Source organism: Vicugna pacos, chromosome 8, assembly GCF_048564905.1.
Source record: "Vicugna pacos chromosome 8, VicPac4, whole genome shotgun sequence".
NCBI classification, from domain to species: Eukaryota; Metazoa; Chordata; class Mammalia; order Artiodactyla; family Camelidae; genus Vicugna; species Vicugna pacos.
Genome location: NC_132994.1, coordinates 27,737,409 through 27,755,342, shown reverse-complemented (window position 1 = coordinate 27,755,342; position 17,934 = coordinate 27,737,409). Strand labels below are relative to the sequence as shown.

Here is a 17,934-nt window from a genome sequence, read left to right as displayed (position 1 = left end):
CCTAAGGCTCTTACCTATCCTGAGTTGGTACTGGTGTATCTTCAACACATTCAACACATTCATCTGACTTTGGTAATAAATATGTAAATATTAGCATCTAAGCACAGTTTTTCAAATTTTAAGGGATGTCAGTATTTTGAGTTGAACGTAAAATCTTATTCAATGAATACATGGTGGTACCACATCTATAATGGTTATATTTTTTCAATTAGTTGTAGATAGCAAATGTGAGATATACATTAGGATGACAAACAGCAGCAGATTGGAGGTGAGGGAGGTGCAGAGAACTCCAGATTTGCAGGACTAGGAGTTCTCCCAGTGTTGCATTTGACATCCCAATCCTGCTGTTAGAATATGATGCAGTATCTCCCCTAGGCTTATTACTTAGGTGTTTCAAACCCTTATAACCATAGGGATGCATTACAAGGTATTTGAAAAATGTACTATGAAGTGAGATATCACGACATTTTATGCAACACAGCATACTAGTTAAGGCCTTGGGCTCTGGGTCTATTGCCTATTCAAATCTCAGTGCTGTCACTGACTAGCTCTGGGGCTGTGGGCAAATTGCTTAGCTTCATCATCTCTACTTCTTTTAATCTGAAAATTCAGGTGATAATTCTATCTACCTCATAGAGTTGTGAACATTAATTGAGATAATGTGTGAGGTTCTTTGGCACTGTGCCTGATCATAAAGTAACATGGAATAAATGGGAATTATCAGGGTGATTATTTCAGTGAAATTAAATAAAAGAATTTTTGTCCTGCTGGTAAACACAGAATACAAGTCTGTAAGTCTTTGAGCTGAAAGAGAGAAAGCACAAGTCTTACGAAGGCCCAGGGTTGCCCAAGAATGAGAAATCGCCAAATATTCTGATGCATCTGGAAACGACTGTGAGACACTCCTTCAGCTGGTTAGTGCTGGTAGGTCTTTAAACATTCATGAAAGATTTATTGAGTACCTATGATGCATCGGGCACTGGGCCAGGTTCTGGGGACATCAAAACGGACAAGACAGTATCTGCAGGAAAAAGAAGAAATAAGCACAGGTGTAGCCTGGCTTGATTTCCCCACGGGCTTGCTAATGACTGAGATTTCTTCCTGGACAGAAGTGCTTCCATCTACAGTTAGAAAGAAGAGGGTCTAAACTACCCTGGGAGTGTTGGGGCCACTCCCGGGGAATAAGCTTGTAGGGGTGGTCAGACTCCCCTCTGGTTAGATGGTGGGGAGGGAGTGGAGGCAGTGGGAGGAGCTGGGTCCCTGGAGAGAGGGGGTGTGTGTGTGTGTGTGTGTGTGTGTGTGTGTGTGTGTGCAGGGAGATCATGATTGGCAGTAAAGTAACTGGCTGCAAGCCAAGAAGTCCAACTCTAATTCTCACAAGGACATTATCCAGGGCAGGTCCTGTGTATCTCATTATCTCGGCCAGAGAGAGCAGTTGTGTCCAAGTTAATTTTTGTCCTGTTGGAACGGTGTTGAGTTGATCTTTGTTCTGCTTTGAATGGGATTTTTGAATATTTCCTGGGACTGACCTCTAATAGGATTATGAATCTCCGCAAATTTTCAATTGAAGACTCACTCTAGAGTCAAAATAGTCTTTGCAAATTTATTACATTTTTAGAAAATGTTGCTAATTGTTTTAGATTTTTATAGTATTTTAAACTTTTCTCTTGTAAGGGGTAACCCCCTGGCCCTGCTGCTGCCTTGCCCTGGACAGACTGGATGATGACTGTCAGCTCCCAGCTGGAGGCGGAGTGGGAAGGCGTTCCGTTTATTGCTGTACTTAGAAAGGTTGGGGCAGAAGAAGGACTCACATTAGAGGGGTGGCTACTTTGTGTCACAGGCTCAGAGAGCCCAAGTGACTTTGCCAATACAGCTAATAAGTGGGTGTGCCAATCCAGAGCCCAGACTCCAGAGCCTACCTGATTTCCTCTTTGACGCGCTGTCCTTAAGCTGGTAATATTGTACCAGGGTGAACCATATGAAATTGCTGTTTCTGTGCATTAAAACAGTCCATAATTGGCAATTTCATTTGATTCCACCTATTGCTCAGGAATAGGATGTTTTGCAGAGATTTTGCAAAGGGCTATGGATATTTCAATGTGAGGTCTCCATTGCTTCAGTCTGGCTGTACTCAGAACTAGTCAGCTGCCAAGCCGTTATGCTCACCCATCAGGCCTCAGCTCATCTCCCCTTCACCAGTTTAAGTATCAGTGGTTACAACATGTTCACAAATCAGCAATCCATAAGCATCACCCATAGACCATTATTTCATTTATTATTATTTTTACCAGGATTCAAATGTGAGCTGCTGTCTTTACTAGGGTATCTTTCCTTTGATTGATTGCTGAGTAGACAGAGCTTGTGAAAGGCTCTCTCCCCCTTTTTTTTTTCCCGAGGATTTCTTGTTCAAACAGAATTTGTTGTATCCACACCAGTAAAGCCATGCTAATATGGGCTGCTGGCCAGACCGTGGAAATAGCCTCATTATGTTGAAATGGATGTCATAATGGTACCCATTAAGGTGGGATTCTCTCTGTGTTTGTATTTTTAAACCCAAGTCCCTTGCCACTTTTTACATCTCTCTGAGAATAGCAACATTCTCTGGTAATGCAATCTGAGAATGTGCTGGCTCTCTCTTCCTGCAACTGAAAACCATGACAAAAATAGAATCCTGGGTTCGGAGCATTTTTAGGGGTTTATGGCCTGCTGCTGCTCTGTAGTCATTCATTTCACTCTCTGCGCCTGTGATGACTGTCATGTGTTCTGGTGGCTGGAGGTAAGCACCCACGAGATTTACTTCTTTCAACACTTCCATTAATTGATATTGGTGTCCAAATATATGCCAGGAAAAGAGCAGCTATTTTTTTTCCTTCCAGAACTAACCAATTGCAACACAAGTGTTTTCGTTTTAATTTTTATAAGCCGTTAAGAGACTAATAGCGTTGGAAGTCACAGCATTTCTATTAGCTGTTGAAATCTTACTATAGCCCTGGCAAAGTGGAGTATTTGTTGTGCTGGATTTGGGTAATGGGCTCCTGCAGGGTTATAGCTCAGGAATGTTGGAAGGATGAAGCCCACAAAGGGGAGGGCAGAGTGGGTGTCAATTTCATTCCTCCAATTAGAGTAGTTAAAGAAATAGCGAAGTGCAGGGTGGCATTTGACTGTGAGGGCTAATTGTAAACCAAGGGAAAATATTTAGAGACGCTACATGGCATTTTATACCATAATCTCTTTTCTATTTGTGTCTCATCTTGGGTGACTCAATAGGACCTTCATTATAAACAAATTTCTATCATTAGAATCAGCTTAATTTCTGTTGTTATAATTAAGAGAATGGTAAGAAATGTTGTAGAGCATAGTCCTTTTTACTGAAAACTGGGGTTGGTTCTTGCATTCACTCAGCAAATATTTCCCCAGTGTCTACTACATGCCAAGCTCTGTGTAGGACTCTGGTATGACTAAGACAGTCAAGGTACCTACCCTCATGGAGTGTAAGTTTTAGTGGGAAGAGATAATACCTATAAACAAATAAATATGTCATATAATGCCAGGAAATAAAAGGGAAAAAATTAAGTAGGACAAAGAGATGGGAGTGGTAAAGGAAGTCCTCTTTGAAGACTATTAAATGTAAGGAGGGAGGCAGCCATACTGAGACCTGTAGGGAGAATATTTCCAGCAGTGGGAAGCAAGTGCAAAGGCCCTGAGGTAGAAACCAGCTTGATAAGTTGATGAAAGGAGGAGGTCACTGTGGCTGGAGCAGGGAAAGGGAGGAGAAGAGCAGGAGGAGATGATGCTAGAATAGGCAGAGTCAGAATATGTTGATCTTGAAAGCTTTGGGAAGCCATTGGAGAGTTTTGAGCAAGGGTATGGCATGAAATAATTTAAGCTATGGAAGGATCATCTGGCTAATGTGGAGAATAGACTTTGGAGAAGGTGATGGGAAGAAGCAGAGAGATCAGTTGGGAAATAATTGTAATCGCCTAGATGAAGGACGATCATGGCTTGAAAGAGGGAAGTAGTGGTGAAGGATCAGATTCAGGTTGTTTTGAAGGTAGACCGATGGGGTTTGCAGATGGACTGGATGTGAGTTGTGAAAAAAGTAGGAGTCAAGAATAGCACCTAGGTTTTCAGCCTGAGTGACTTGAGTGAATGGCAGGAAGAAGCAATTTGTAGGAAAGGCAGCAATGAAGGGTTATGCGTGGGCCTGTTCAGTTTGAGATGCCTATTATTCATCAGGGTGGACACATCAGGTAGGCAGTTGGATGTGGTGTCTTGGAGTGGGGAGGTCTGAGCTGGAGATTGGGGGGCTTCAGCATATTAAATTTAAAACCAGCGGAGGGGGTGAGACCACTAGAGGGTGGGTGTGTTAATAGAGAAGTAGCCTGAAGACCAAGCCCTCCAGCTCTCTAGTGCTACAGGGTCTGCAGGAACAGGAAGTGCCCAAGAGGAAAGTGAAAGGAGGCAAACAGTCACTGGTGGGGAAGGGAGTAGTTTGGTGATACACACGCAGTCAGGACAGGCCCTGGGGAAAGTGCGAATTTTATCTTTGGAATGGTCCCTTCCTTCTCAGTGGTTTTCCATCTTCTCTGTGGTACCCTTTCTTTCAACTGATTCTTTTAGTTTTTCTCATCCCGGATGACTACTGCTCCAGTTCTCAAAGTATGGTCCCCTGACTGGTAGCATCAGTGCCATCCAGGATTTTGTTAAAATTGCAAATTATGGGCTCCATCCTACACCTATAAATGGGAAACGCTAAAGAATGGAGCCCATCAAGCTGTGTTTTAATAAACTCTTCAGGTGCTTTTGATGCTTGCTGAAATTTGAGAATCACAACTCTAGGGAAAGGAGCTGATAAACGAAATCAATGAAGGATGATAGATAAGGCTTACCCTTTCATCCTTTATGAGCTATCTGTCTAAAGCCAAATAAATAAATGTCTAATGGTAAATTTTACACATCAACCAGTAGCCCATTCTTGAGATATCTTTATGGGGGCCAAAGAAACTACTCAAGCCCTACAAAAAATAAAAGCAGGCAGCTGCCTATCCTGTCTTTGGTAATGGGTTCTATTGATAACTATGTATTCTGTATAATGTTATACAAACTCTCTGACTCCAAATATGGCAACAATGAAAAATTTGGCATTTTAGTGAGCAATCCAAAATCTCTAACAATTAAGAACTTATTTTGTTTAAACACAACTTATCTACCAGGCAATATAATAATAATAATAATAATAATAATAATAATAATAATAATAATAATATTTATGAATTGTGAATTTTTATTCATAAAATACATCACAAATTAATTTTAGCTATTTAAATAATAGAGTTTTATGTATATTTAGTTAAGCATTACAGTAGTAAGGACTTAAGGAGATTAGAAATAAATGAATCCAATTAAAGAACACGTCTGTGAGATTTGATATGTCATAGGTATGAGTGAACTGTTTGCACAGCAACTGTAAAGAAACCGTTAATGATTAACTATCTAGAAGAGGTTTAATCAGGAATAAATGCTATAAGACATATTTTAAAATATTTAAGTTAAACAAATGAAGACCTGTGCATTTAAAAACACTGCATCATGCTGTCATTTTTTGCTGCATCTTTTCCTAGGGAGTTCAAAGCCTGAGGTACAGCTTTTCCATTATCTCAGAAATGCCAGTGCCTTGTGTTGTGTAGAAGAGGGTAGAGCCTCCAACAGTTCTGTGAGGTTTGGCCTGTGGGGCTTCCCCACACTCTCTGGGGAATTTGGGGACCCAGTGATCTTAAGGATAAGTGTTGTAGGAAGATTATTTCTTTGTGATTACAGATATCTTTTCTGTTCCTGGAGTTCATGTGGTGTTGCCATCCTCTCTGCCAGAGGACAGTTGTAGGATTTGGGAATCAGCTTTGTAAGGGTCAGAAGGACTAGGTGAGAAAGCTATTCCTGTGAGAACAGAGCCCCAGCTGAATATAAGGTGTTAGGTTATTGGGTTCCCCCATTACTTATCCATCTTAGGTATTGGAAGAGTTCTAAAGAGAACATATGTTAGAAAAACATCAGCTTAATAAGTGACAGTGAAGTTGGGGGGGGATGGGCAGAGAGGGTGCGGAGGTGAGACAGAATGGGAAGAGATAGAAAAGGGGGGGGCTAGAGTAACATGTGTGCATTTTATTTTATATCTGTGCAAATTTTAAAAAGTAAGAAAAACTTGGTTGATATTAGTGTCGTTTTTTCTTTTTTTATATTTGGCTATTTTCTCCCTTCAGAGTAGGCTTAAAATTTGGGGTTCTGATTCTGAGAGAGGAGACTGACAATTTTTTATTTATGCCTTTGATGAAAGAGGCAGCACATTTTATATTTAATTTGTTTGGATCTAACTTTTAAAGCCCAAAGTTTCATTCCCTATCCCCCCCCTCAAGAAAATAAGAAACAGAACAGCTATAAGATAAATAGAATTTGAAACTGAGACTAGGAAGATTCACAAACACACCTAAAACTTAAGTAGCTAGATATAGAATGAATTTCTGAGCATTAAAAAATTAAGTTCCTCAGAGCAAGAGATGTGGCCCCAAAGTAGGGTTTACTCCATTTAAAGAATGACGAATATTTCATCTATAACTCACGTGAAACTAAATTGTTTTAAGAAACTACATGGCAAGATTTTCTTTTTGTCAATTACAAGTAATAATTTAACTTGTAGTCTCCAAAGAAGGAACCGTGAAGTCCTGTAGTTCACTTGAAACCCTTCAGAGACAGATAATTCTGTAAAGTAGGAAGGGTGGAAAATAGATCAGAAAGTAACTGAAATGTATGGGCACCAGGAGAGCATAAGGACACTTGGACATTAAAAAATGATAACTGTTGTGCATGAGAAGTTGAACCTACGGGGAAAGAGTTTAGTGTTGCTTTCTCTGTTGTAACTCAGCATTGTTCACAAAGAAGAAACCCAAGAAATATAAAGAAAAGAAATTGAGGAGACATTTCATTAAAAGGTGGGAGTGCCTGAAATTTCCCTCAATTAGTGTTTCTTTTTCAAGGAATATTTTTCTGATTATAAAAGTCATGCATGTTTGTAGAAAAAATGAAGATAATGTGGAGAGGTACAAAGAGAAGATAAGGAACATCATTAATCTATTTTCCAGATACCTACTGTTAACATTTCAGTTTTTTGTCTCCCGTATGTTACATGCATAAAATAAACATGCCTATACAGCACATGTTAATTTAAAAAAAGAGAGATTTTTTTTACTTTATCAATGGTATTTTTCACACTGAGTAAAAAACAAAATAATGACTGCATAATTTTTTATCACATTGGTATACCATAATTAAGTAATGTTTATGTTTTTGGTTCTTCCTATTTGCCTATTTACATTAAATATAATAAATTAGGCTGATCAGCACCCTCATATATAGACTTGTGATATCGATCTATGATTACATTCCTAGAAGTGGAATTCCTTGATTTAAGGTATGAACACTCCTAAGACTCCCGATAAACACTGTTAGTTTACTCTCTTACTAGTAATATATTAAAATGCCCATTTATTTCACCCTGTCTTCACTGAGATTCATTGTCATTTAAGAAATCTTTGCCAATTTGAAGGGCAAAAAATAACATCTGATCGCTGCTTTAATTCACATAGGTTATTACCAGGAAGGCTGAACCTTTAAAAATGTTTCTCAGCAATTTGTGCATAATTTACATCCTTTTCACTTTTTCAATTGCAGAGATACTGCATTTATTATTGATTTCTAGAAGTGTTTCTCTGGGGGTTTAAAGCACTATTCCTCATCACTCCTATACAACTGTAATGGTTCAAACAAATGGTTGAGGATGAAATTAACTTAGTATTCTAGTTTGCCTAAGTGTTGCATATGCTGTGCCTGAATTATAACTTGATACAAGAAAGTACACTTAATTAATATATATAACACTAAAATGGTAGCATATGATATGTTTCTTTGATTTAAGATCTCAGAATTATGGAATGATCGTTACTAATTATAATCTAAGAATTTAGAAATCTCTCACATAAACTTGCTTAATTAGCAGATATTTATTTCCCATTTATGTAGAAAAGTTTGCCCTTTTTTTCGAACTTTTGGTCATTTGGATGAAAGAGGAATGAAAGTTTGTTGCAATGAGAATTATTTTGTTAATCTCTTGCAAGTGAGCCTCTATTCTCTGTACGATATTGTGCTAGACACACAGTAAATAGAGACTATGAGAAGAGAAGGAATTTAAGAGGTTGTTGTAAGATATGTCACTCTCTGTGAGACAGAAATTAGAAGTGCCAAATGGGTGGAAGGGACAGTGACTGGTATAGGAGCTCGGGGGAGGGAGCAAGGAAAGATCACAGTGGCAAGTGCAGGGAGGCAAACAGTCAGATGCCGAGTGGTGGCGGTTCTGGGTTTAGCTACATTCCAACTTGTGTCATGGGTTTGTACGAAGGTGTTACACAATCCATGTTGTGAGGATGGTTGGTTTTGCCACATCTTACCAACAACTTGAAGTTTTTGACTTACTTTTTGGTTGTTGTTGTTTGCCTGTTGTTTACACCCCTGTCTTTCCTTCTTGAAATCACAATGTGATGGTGAGCCTCATTCACTACCACATAATATTTACTCTCACATAAGGGAAGGGTAAGCCATCCCTTACCCTTGAGTGGGGCCATCCACTCCATAGCATGTTGGATGAAACCTACAAGATGGAGGAGAAAGAGGTTTCTAGGTAGAGGCAATGTTTATGCAAAACTCAGGACTTTGGGGGAACTATTAAAATCACCAGATCAAATGGAGAAAACCACAAGGAGCAAACACAAATCCACTTATTATAATGAGACGATTACATTTCCAGGGGTGCCTTAGCCTAATTCCCCAGCAGATTGTCCTAGTCGGTGAGCCCCTCACAGTATGGAATCCTCCTTATCAACCATCTCTGCTGGGCTCCGTGGGAGCCTGAAAATGAAACATAAAGTAGGTCTCTCTGCTGAGGAGGTTTACCCGGTGGCCAAGCAGTAACTCTGCCAGAATATAAAGAAGGTCATACACTTCGTGTAACAGTGACTCTAGAATCCAATTAAAAATTTTAGTGTAAGGCACAGTCATTCCCACTTAATCCGACCATGGTTTAATGCAATCCTCTGTTTAGTTCAGTCTGCGCCTTTGGAGCCAAATCAATTGTATGTCTTTGTGTCCACGTTTTCCCCAGTAATTTGATCACCCTCATCTGTTTAAAAAAAAAATAACTCAATTGGCAAATCTTTTAAGAATTGCCACATAACATAAAATCATCACTCTAGAATGGCCAGCTTCAAAATTGACGTGACAGAAGCAAAACTTCAGTGGTCTAAAACAGGAGCAGAATAAGGTGGGGTGGAGTTGAAGAGGAGAGTTCTTGCAAAGAATCTTGACTCAACAGAACTGGTCAAATACTGTTGATTGCTTCTCTGTGCACTCATTCCAGTTCTCTTGAAGGTTGTACATTGTTGGTGCTGCTGTCCGCACCACTGACGCCATCTCCCAGTCGAAATGATAGGCATGATATTAACGCGTTTCTCGGAAGCTGACAGTACCTTTCAGCGGTGAAGACACTTTTGCTTTGCACTGGCATCACACTGAGCTTCCCCTGTGGCAAGCTGGCATTTACTTTGTGAGTGGTCGTGGACTATTGCTTAAGGAAAGGCTGAGAAGGCCAATGACGCAAAAATAGCCCCTTTTATTCTATTGGAATTTGAGTAACTCCAAATATGTACATGACTATTATAAAGTTTAGAGTAGACTCAGATGGTTAATTCTGCAAATTGAATGATTTCTTACTGTCCATAATGGAATAAGAGGATTACTCTGGTCTGTGCAAATACGGGTGAGACTGACAAGCTGCAGGTCCTAGTGATTGCAAATTATCGGTTTCACATTGCTTTCAGAGCTAAGGTACCTGAGGATGTCCTCAGTTCTGGTTCAAGTCATTAAAGGGAGAAAAAAGTGTAAATTGGTATCATAGCCATTTTGAAAAATATGCCAAGTGGCGTATGCCATGGTTCTTTCCATCTGAGAATCATATCTGGGAGAATAGTGTGAGCTGCCCTTGAGCGGGTTACCTACAGAGTCCTGACCATGGTCTAGATGGCTCTTCTCAAGCAAAAATGTGAGCAGGGCTGAGTCCTTCCTTTATTACAGTCAGCCAACTAAGGCTCCTCACCATTCTCATTTCAGAGTCCAAATTCTGTGCAGGCAAGTATTTAATTTTGTCCCGCTCAGCAGAGAAGCATTGAACAGATTTACCAGGCACACACTTAACTTGCAGGATGCGTGTGTGATACCAGAATGCGCCTCCCTGGGGGAGGAGGAGAGGTAGAGCCAGACTCTTCTCTGTGTCTGAGTTCGGAGGAGGGGAATGGAACTCTTAACGTGATTCCCATCAGCATCTAGACCTTTAATCTACACAAATGAAATTCTCCATTTAATAGAATTCAAAAAGTAAAACAAATGCTTTGTTCGCATGAATCCACCATTCAGGATTGCTCTTGGCAGCACATCAACCATACTTGAAATGTCTTTAAGTGGATATATATATTTTTTATTGTGCTTTTCATCCTAACACATCTTTTGAGCTGTTAGAGTCTTGAACAGAGAAACAGGAAGGCTGAGCTCCTCTCAGAGTTCTGGGTCTATGTTGCGCCAAGGTCTTTGTTTGCCAACTTAGCAATAAAGAACTTACCTTTAATAGATATTTTGGCCACACCACAATAGAGTTTATAGGCTAAAAAGGAACAGAGCAAATTAAGATGTGTTTGGGGTAGAAAGGAAAGAAATAAGCATGGCAGTTGTTTGTAATGAAATGTATTACAGTTGCTACCAAAGTGAAACTATTGTTCTGGGGCATTCAGGTGCCAAAAAGTGCCACAGAGCGTGGACGTTAAGAAATAATCCTGTTTATCGAGCATTTACTATGTTCTTCTACGCATCATGCTGTGAGATTTTCATGTAATATGTCATCTGGATCTCAGCATATCCCTATGAGTTTTAAAGAGGAAACTGAAGTCTAGACAGGTTGTCACACAGTCAGAGGCTCAAACTGTGATCTACCCGACTGTGGTCTTCTGCTCAACTTTGGTGGATTCTTTTCTGTATTTTTTGGTGTGCACCAAAGTATTAATATTGTTATTGGTGTATCAAAAGTATTTGTATAACTCTTCTTATATTTATTGGCTTTTTCATTTGAATATGTAGAATTTAAAATCATCTATTGGCTTTAAAATTTTAAGCCTATTTAATTTGGAATATTTCTATCATTGGAAACTATGCAAACATTTTGGAGGGACTTTTTCAGTTGTTGAGATGCGTACTCTGGGGTCTGACAGTGTGCAAGAGAAAAGTGAATCCTTGTTTATGCTCTGCTTACAGCCATGAAGTCTCTGTGCTGAAATGTTACATCAAGAATGAGTTAACAAAAATTATTGGGCTGTGTTTTCAGGGGTGCATGACTTTTTCTGTCAGGGCCTATGTAGATACTCTGCTGACCAGTGGACAGAAGTACATTTGAAACAGAAGATGCCCGAGGATGGGGGCTCTCCCTCTTGGATGGGTCCAGCTTGCTCACTGTCGCATGCATGCGACCTCAGGGCCAGGTGGGTCAGGGGACCCACAGCCCACAGGGGTCTTTTCTCACAGAGAAAGGCTGCTGGGTCATGAATTATTAGTAGTCATAGAAGGAAGCAATCCTTTCCTGGTTGCATCCTTACCTTCTTCCTCTTCTATCTGTGTGAAATACTATACAAAATGCCATTGGAATAGGAGAGAGTATCTCTTGACTCTAGTCTTCTAGGAACATAGAATCCACTGGGAAAGATACGACATAATCACTTGAAAAATAAGATTAGAGGAGGAAAGAGATAAGCTTCCAGTCCCCTCCCTACTTCTCTCAGGAACTGGCTCTGGTGCCTTGGTCATGAAGGTAGAGACTTGGTCCTTCTGTTCATTGATGTCTCCCCAGGGCCTCCACAGAGACACTCAGTAAATACTTATTGAAGGAATGGATGGGTTTAGCCATTGGGAAAGGCTTCCTGGAGCTGAGTGGGATTTAAGATAGTTCTTTATAAGAGGAGTTTTATAAGTATGTGTTGGAGGAGGAACAATATCAGGAAAATACAAGGTCAGTCCAGTGAGAACAATTTTGAATGAAGTGAGGTGCTGATGAAGGAAAATTCTGAGTTATTGCCAGAAAAATAGATATGAGCTACATTTTGGAGGGCATTGAGTTTCTGATCAAGGAGTGCTCGAGTCTGTGCTGTGTGTCGTCCTTGGAAGTGATTTGCACAGTAGAGCGGACCAGCCATGTGACCAGACTCTCCCAGCCTGAAAAACAAACTGCATGCCTACCTTCTAAATTTTTGTTACTCATATAGGAGAATTTTTTTTTTAACTTGCACTGAGTAGATGGACTATTTGATATGAAGCCATTGTAATTTGATGACATCTGTCTCTACACTGCAGTTTGTGGCAGTGATATTATTGGACTGGTTTTAGCTGGTTTCTATTCCTGGTCACTTGAGGAGGAGCTTCTTGCTTGAATTATACTTTTGCTCTTGACTGATCTCTCTGTAGAAGAAGAGCTAGGGAAAAGGAAAAGAAGGTAAATGAATATTTGCCGATCCGCGGAAATCTGCCAGTCACTTTTACATATAAAATTTTATCAATTGATTACATTTAATATGCCTATCTTAATCCAAAGAGATTGAAAATGCATGTAAAATGTTTTAAAAGGTGAACCCGTTAGCAAAAGGAAAAATAAGATAAGAAAAATAAAGGAAGCAGAGGTATTTGTTGCAGAAAACGCCCGCCGCGAGGACTCGTGCGCTTGCTAGAGCTGGTTACGCATCAGACGTGGGGCTCTGGGCTTTTTGACTTCAGTGCAAAGAGGGAAACATGATGAGTGAAATGATTCACGGGGCTCATGAGATAAAAAGAAATCAATTACTCAGGCGCAGCCCAGCTAATTCTGGAACCTGAGAGAAAATTCTCCGACGGGTCCTCATAAAGAAGGCTCTGAAACATTTTGTTTTGGCTGCCAGTGGGAAGAGTTGATATCCTCTTATGAAAACTGAGGAGTCAGACGAGACTCCCTGCTGCCTGGAAGCAGGCTGAGGTGGTAGCTGTGGGCAGGGCCACGCTGTCATCTTGAGTCCCTGCATACCTGCAGCAATGCCTTGGTGGTGAATCTCTGAGACACACCCTTTATCCACGTCATATCCCAGCCTGCAGTTACGATGCTTGTTTGTTTATTGTTTCTTCTCCCCAGTAGACTGTACTCTGCACAAGGGCAGGGGCTGTGGACGTCTCATTTACCCTTTCATCTCCACATGACACAGAGTCTGGTATATATTAGGAGCTTAATGATATTTATTGAATGATGGAGTAGAAGGAACTTGGGGGGAACGTGTACCCTAAGGTAACTGAATTAGTTAGCCTGCTGAAAGGGATTTTTAACCACTTATAAGCCTGGATACACTAGTTTGCTAGCCAGACGAATATTTGGAATGTTGACCAAAATGACTGAGCTTGGAACAGCTGATGGAAGACATTCTTCTTGCCAATAATCAGATAGCATCAGATGGTCAGTTGTCTGCTGAGCTCACCCCACACGGAAAGTCTTTAGAGTAGATGTTATAATCCATATCTCACCAGTGAGGACACAAAGCTCAGAGAACTTGGATTACAGGTTTATTTTCTGCTTATACAAAAATAATGAAAAAAATATTTTAAAATCAAGACATCTTCATGAACCTATCATATAATTTGGCATGGTACACGTGGAAGCCGCATCCATACACACCAGTTAAATGTTAGGCACTTCTAAAATAACCAAGGTGGAAAACCAGTTATATGGCTGACTTTGGCTTGCTTCCTTCTCAAATACGGGTGATTGCATTTCTAGGGAGAGAACCTGCATATTTGTTTCCTGCGCTGGCTGATTAAGGGCTGTATCTTCCCACCCTGCAGGGACACGGAATACAAAGGCCTGCAGCTGTCCCTGGATCAGATCTCCGCCTCCAAGCCAGCCTTCTCCTATGCAAGCAGCTCCACCCCTGCCATGACTGACAACAGGAAGGGGGCCAAGTCCAGGCTCTCCAGCTCCAAGTCAAAGTCCAGGACTTCCCCTTACCCTCAGGTAGGTACACTGCCATTTGGCAACTTCTCTTCTCTTCTCTTCTCTTCTCTTCTCTTCTCTTCTCTTCTCTTCTCTTCTCTTCTCTTCTCTTCTCTTCTCTTTTCTTCCTTCCTTCCTTCCTTCCTTCCTTCCTTCCTTCCTTCCTTCCTTCCTTCCTTCTCTCTCTCTCCCTCCCTCCCTTCTTTCCTTTCCTTTTTTAATTTTGTCACCTGGTTTGGTCTAGAAGTGGGGGAAGTATTAAAGCTGTTTGGAATTAATTATCTGGCTTTAATACACTTAAAACTTCTATAAATCTGGAAAGCTTTCTAAAAATATCTTCTTCCTCCCCTTCTTCCTTTAAAATAACTGCTGGTAAAAATTTGAAGTGTATCTTGTGGTTTACTGCTTTTATATGAAGGTTGTGAGAGGCTTAGTTGTAGTCAAAACCGTAACTTTGTTTCAAGGAGATTGGTCCTAAAATTTTCCCCCATAATAATTAACCAGAAAGATGCAGCCAGCATAGCCAAATATGGAAAACAAGAACTTGATACAGAAAAATTAAACCTTAGGGCAGGAACTGAAGTAGGATAAATTAAGAGGTGGAAGCAAAAGATCAAGGATGCATTTCACCATGAGATTTGAGCACAGATGGACTATTTATGGGGAAGAATGAAACAAAGAGGGTCTTCCAGATGGCAGGAATGGTAGGAAAAGCAACTCTCTTCTCATCTTTGCAATGTGGTGAGCTGACAAGACCCAGAGGAGGTGTTCCAGAAATTCTGCAAGGTACAAAGATGAGTCTTGATTTTTGGGAGGATAAAAAATGTTTGCCTCATCAGCCACTGAGATATGGAAATGTATCTGTGTCAAGGTGTAGGCACAACTCTCTCCTGGCCTGAAGGAAGTAGAACAGAACTGAGGATTTCCCACTCCTGTTATCTGTGGCCACTTCCACCCTACTTTTTTTTTTTTTAAGGCACCACATCAAATTCCTGCAGCTCATTAGAGAACGTCAGGAAATGGTATCAAATCAAACTGGATTCAGAGTCATTTCATCAAGGTGGTCTTTATCATCTGTGTTTTTAAATATATTTTTTAAGTGAAAATGGAAATCTAGTGGGTCCAGAATTCTTTCCTTGCTTACCAGAGCTGTGTCATTCTGTTGACTTCTACAGGTGTGTACTGTTAGAGGAAATGTCATTCACTGAACTAACGGTCACTAAGAAGCTCCTATTTTCTAGATTATCTTAGGAGCTTCGTGTATGAAGATGAGATCATGGCCCACGAGGGGCTGATGTCGTGTGCTTTAAAACTTCCCACAGACGCCAGATTTCTTTACCCTGATAAAAGGAACTGGAGATGTGAGATGCCTGGACATTTTTCAATGTACACCTTCTGTTCTGAGGACTGAGCACTTTCCTTATAAAGCGCATTTTAGTTCAAGTCACTGTGGAGGAGGAGGGGTTGTTTCTTTCTCACTGAATATCTGAGAAGCTTTTCTTATTGCTCTCTTGGACATCTCTTTTCACTACTTTGAAGGATGGACTACTCCTTTGGGTAATTCTATCCTTAAATGTATAGGAGTGTTGAACAAATAGATGAAGGAATTTAAATTAGGAAATACAAAGCAAAGAAGGAGTGTGTCCACTGTTACACAGACATTAAGCCACAAAAACAAAATCTCCCCACTGGACATCCAAAACCTGTCTATGTTTTCTATCACACTCAGCTCTTAAGTCTAAAATTTCTTTAGTTTACTCTAGTGGTAGACAACCTACACATTAAAAAACATCTTAACTGCCATTAGACTGCTCTTTGGGTTTGTATGGGGAGTTTGTTTTTTTTTTAACACCTTTATTGTGGTATAGTTCCATTCAATAAACTACACATATTTCAAATGTACAATTTGATGAATTTTGATAGATGTATGCATCCATGAATCCACCACCACAATCAAGATAGCTAACACTTCCATCACTCTGTGTGGGGAGGAGTTAATTTGAAAATTATACATATTTTATAGTTTAAAAAAGCAATACAGAAGGGTAGAAATTAGAAAATCCCCCACCATCCCCTCATTTTCCCCCTACAAATGATGGTTTCTTCTAGCAATTTTGTCTGATACATAGAAATCACTCACATGCACACACATTTGTTCACAGAAAGTTTCTCTTGACTTTTTTTTTGTGTGTTCACTTTTGTAATTAATACTTACATAAACATAGTCTTTAGAATTTTGGTCCTGTGTCTCATTTGAAATCTCAGTCATGAATTAAGTTTACTTAACATTTATGTGCCTAGTAAAGGTTATTCTTTAATTGTGTTTGCTTTAGATAATCATGGTGCTAGGTCAATCATTGACTGAGTTCCTTGTACATGGGCTACTAACATGTAGAGATCAGAAATGGACACGTCTTTGCTTTCGAGGAGCCACTCTTGTGGACAGACCAAAGAACAGGCATTTGCAGTGAACTGTCATGGGGTGAGCAGACACATTTGGGGTCACATTAGAAAAGCAGGATGTCTAGGGCAAACTCTTCACTGTTTTTGCTGGGAGAAAACAAATCTTTGCCAGCATCTTGGATTCTAAATCCTCGGAAATTTTAAAGAAAAAAAAATTTAGCTTCTCAAAAGTCTTATTTGGTCCAAATTGTCCTCACATTATTAATAGTTTGCTTTCAGTTTTCCTGCATCATTGCTATTATGTGTCTTTGACTCAGTAGAATTAGCTGAGCCTCTGCATCAGAAAGATGCTACTCTGGCCATTGTCATGAATGGGGGAAGGGGCTGGGTAGAAGGTGCTAGAATAGAAAGAAGTGGTATAAGAAATGCCCTTAAATTTTGTGGTACAGTTGGAATAAGTTATAGACTAGAGTAAGGAGTGTATAGGAGATGATGTGTCAGCCTGGAGGACTGGGGAATGTGTTAGGGGTGACCTGACCTTGAGGGTAGAATTCAGATATATGTACATAAGGCAGAGGGGAGGACATTTCAGAAAGACCACAATTATGAAGAGATGCAGGAATGCATTGTTAGTGTGACTGGGCCTGGGGATGAGGTAGGAGATGTCAGCCCCTGTGGATGAGGACTGGTGGTTATATGCCTGGAGGAATGCATTGATTGGTGCCAAGGAGTTTAGATTTTCTTTTGTGGAAAACCAGTAAAGGTTTTTGAACAGGAAATGAGAGCATTAAGGTGGCTGAAGCAGGATGAACTACTCAGGAGACTCATTTTAATCGTCCTGGTATGAGTCTAGGAAGGTCTGAGCTGAAGTCCTCAACCGAAGTAAAAGGCATTGCAGAAGAAGGATGGATAAAATTCCTTCTTATCCTTAGCTGCTTATGCTTTTTTCTCTTTATAGATATATTTTGATCATTATAGATTTATTTTGAAATTATATTTTAAAGCTTACATTTTGGAGGCAATGACACACTTGCATTGAATGTCCCTTTATATATTGGTAGACACATTGTAAATGTACTTTTACTTACTGAATGATCAGACTTGAATGGTATTTAATTTTAAGTGCTTCTGCATCTTCTCAAAAATAAAGAAAAAGTCTTTTCTTTTATGTTATTTCCATGTTCCTTATTTTTAGCATGCAAGTTCTCATCAGATTTTCCAGGGGCAGTTTCTACAGCCAGGCTGAGCTCATAGGGTAATGTCTTGTGCCTTTTGTTCATTTATGAAAATGGTGATTGAATGATCCTATCGATATTATTTACTAGGTTCTTTGCTCTACTATGTATCAAGCATATTTAGAAATTTCTAACGACATCTGACGAATGGCA

General features: G+C 39.9%; 1 protein-coding gene across 1 annotated transcript in view; it reads left to right on the top strand.

Annotated features, from left to right (window-relative positions):
• Positions 1-17,934, top strand: part of SIM1 (SIM bHLH transcription factor 1) — a 64,948-nt gene that overhangs the window by 25,636 nt on the left and 21,378 nt on the right. Inside the window, exon 10 of the mRNA XM_006200253.4 lies at positions 13,996-14,164. Within this exon, the coding sequence (XP_006200315.1) occupies positions 13,996-14,164 (169 nt within the window). The remainder of the gene's footprint in view (positions 1-13,995; positions 14,165-17,934) is intronic.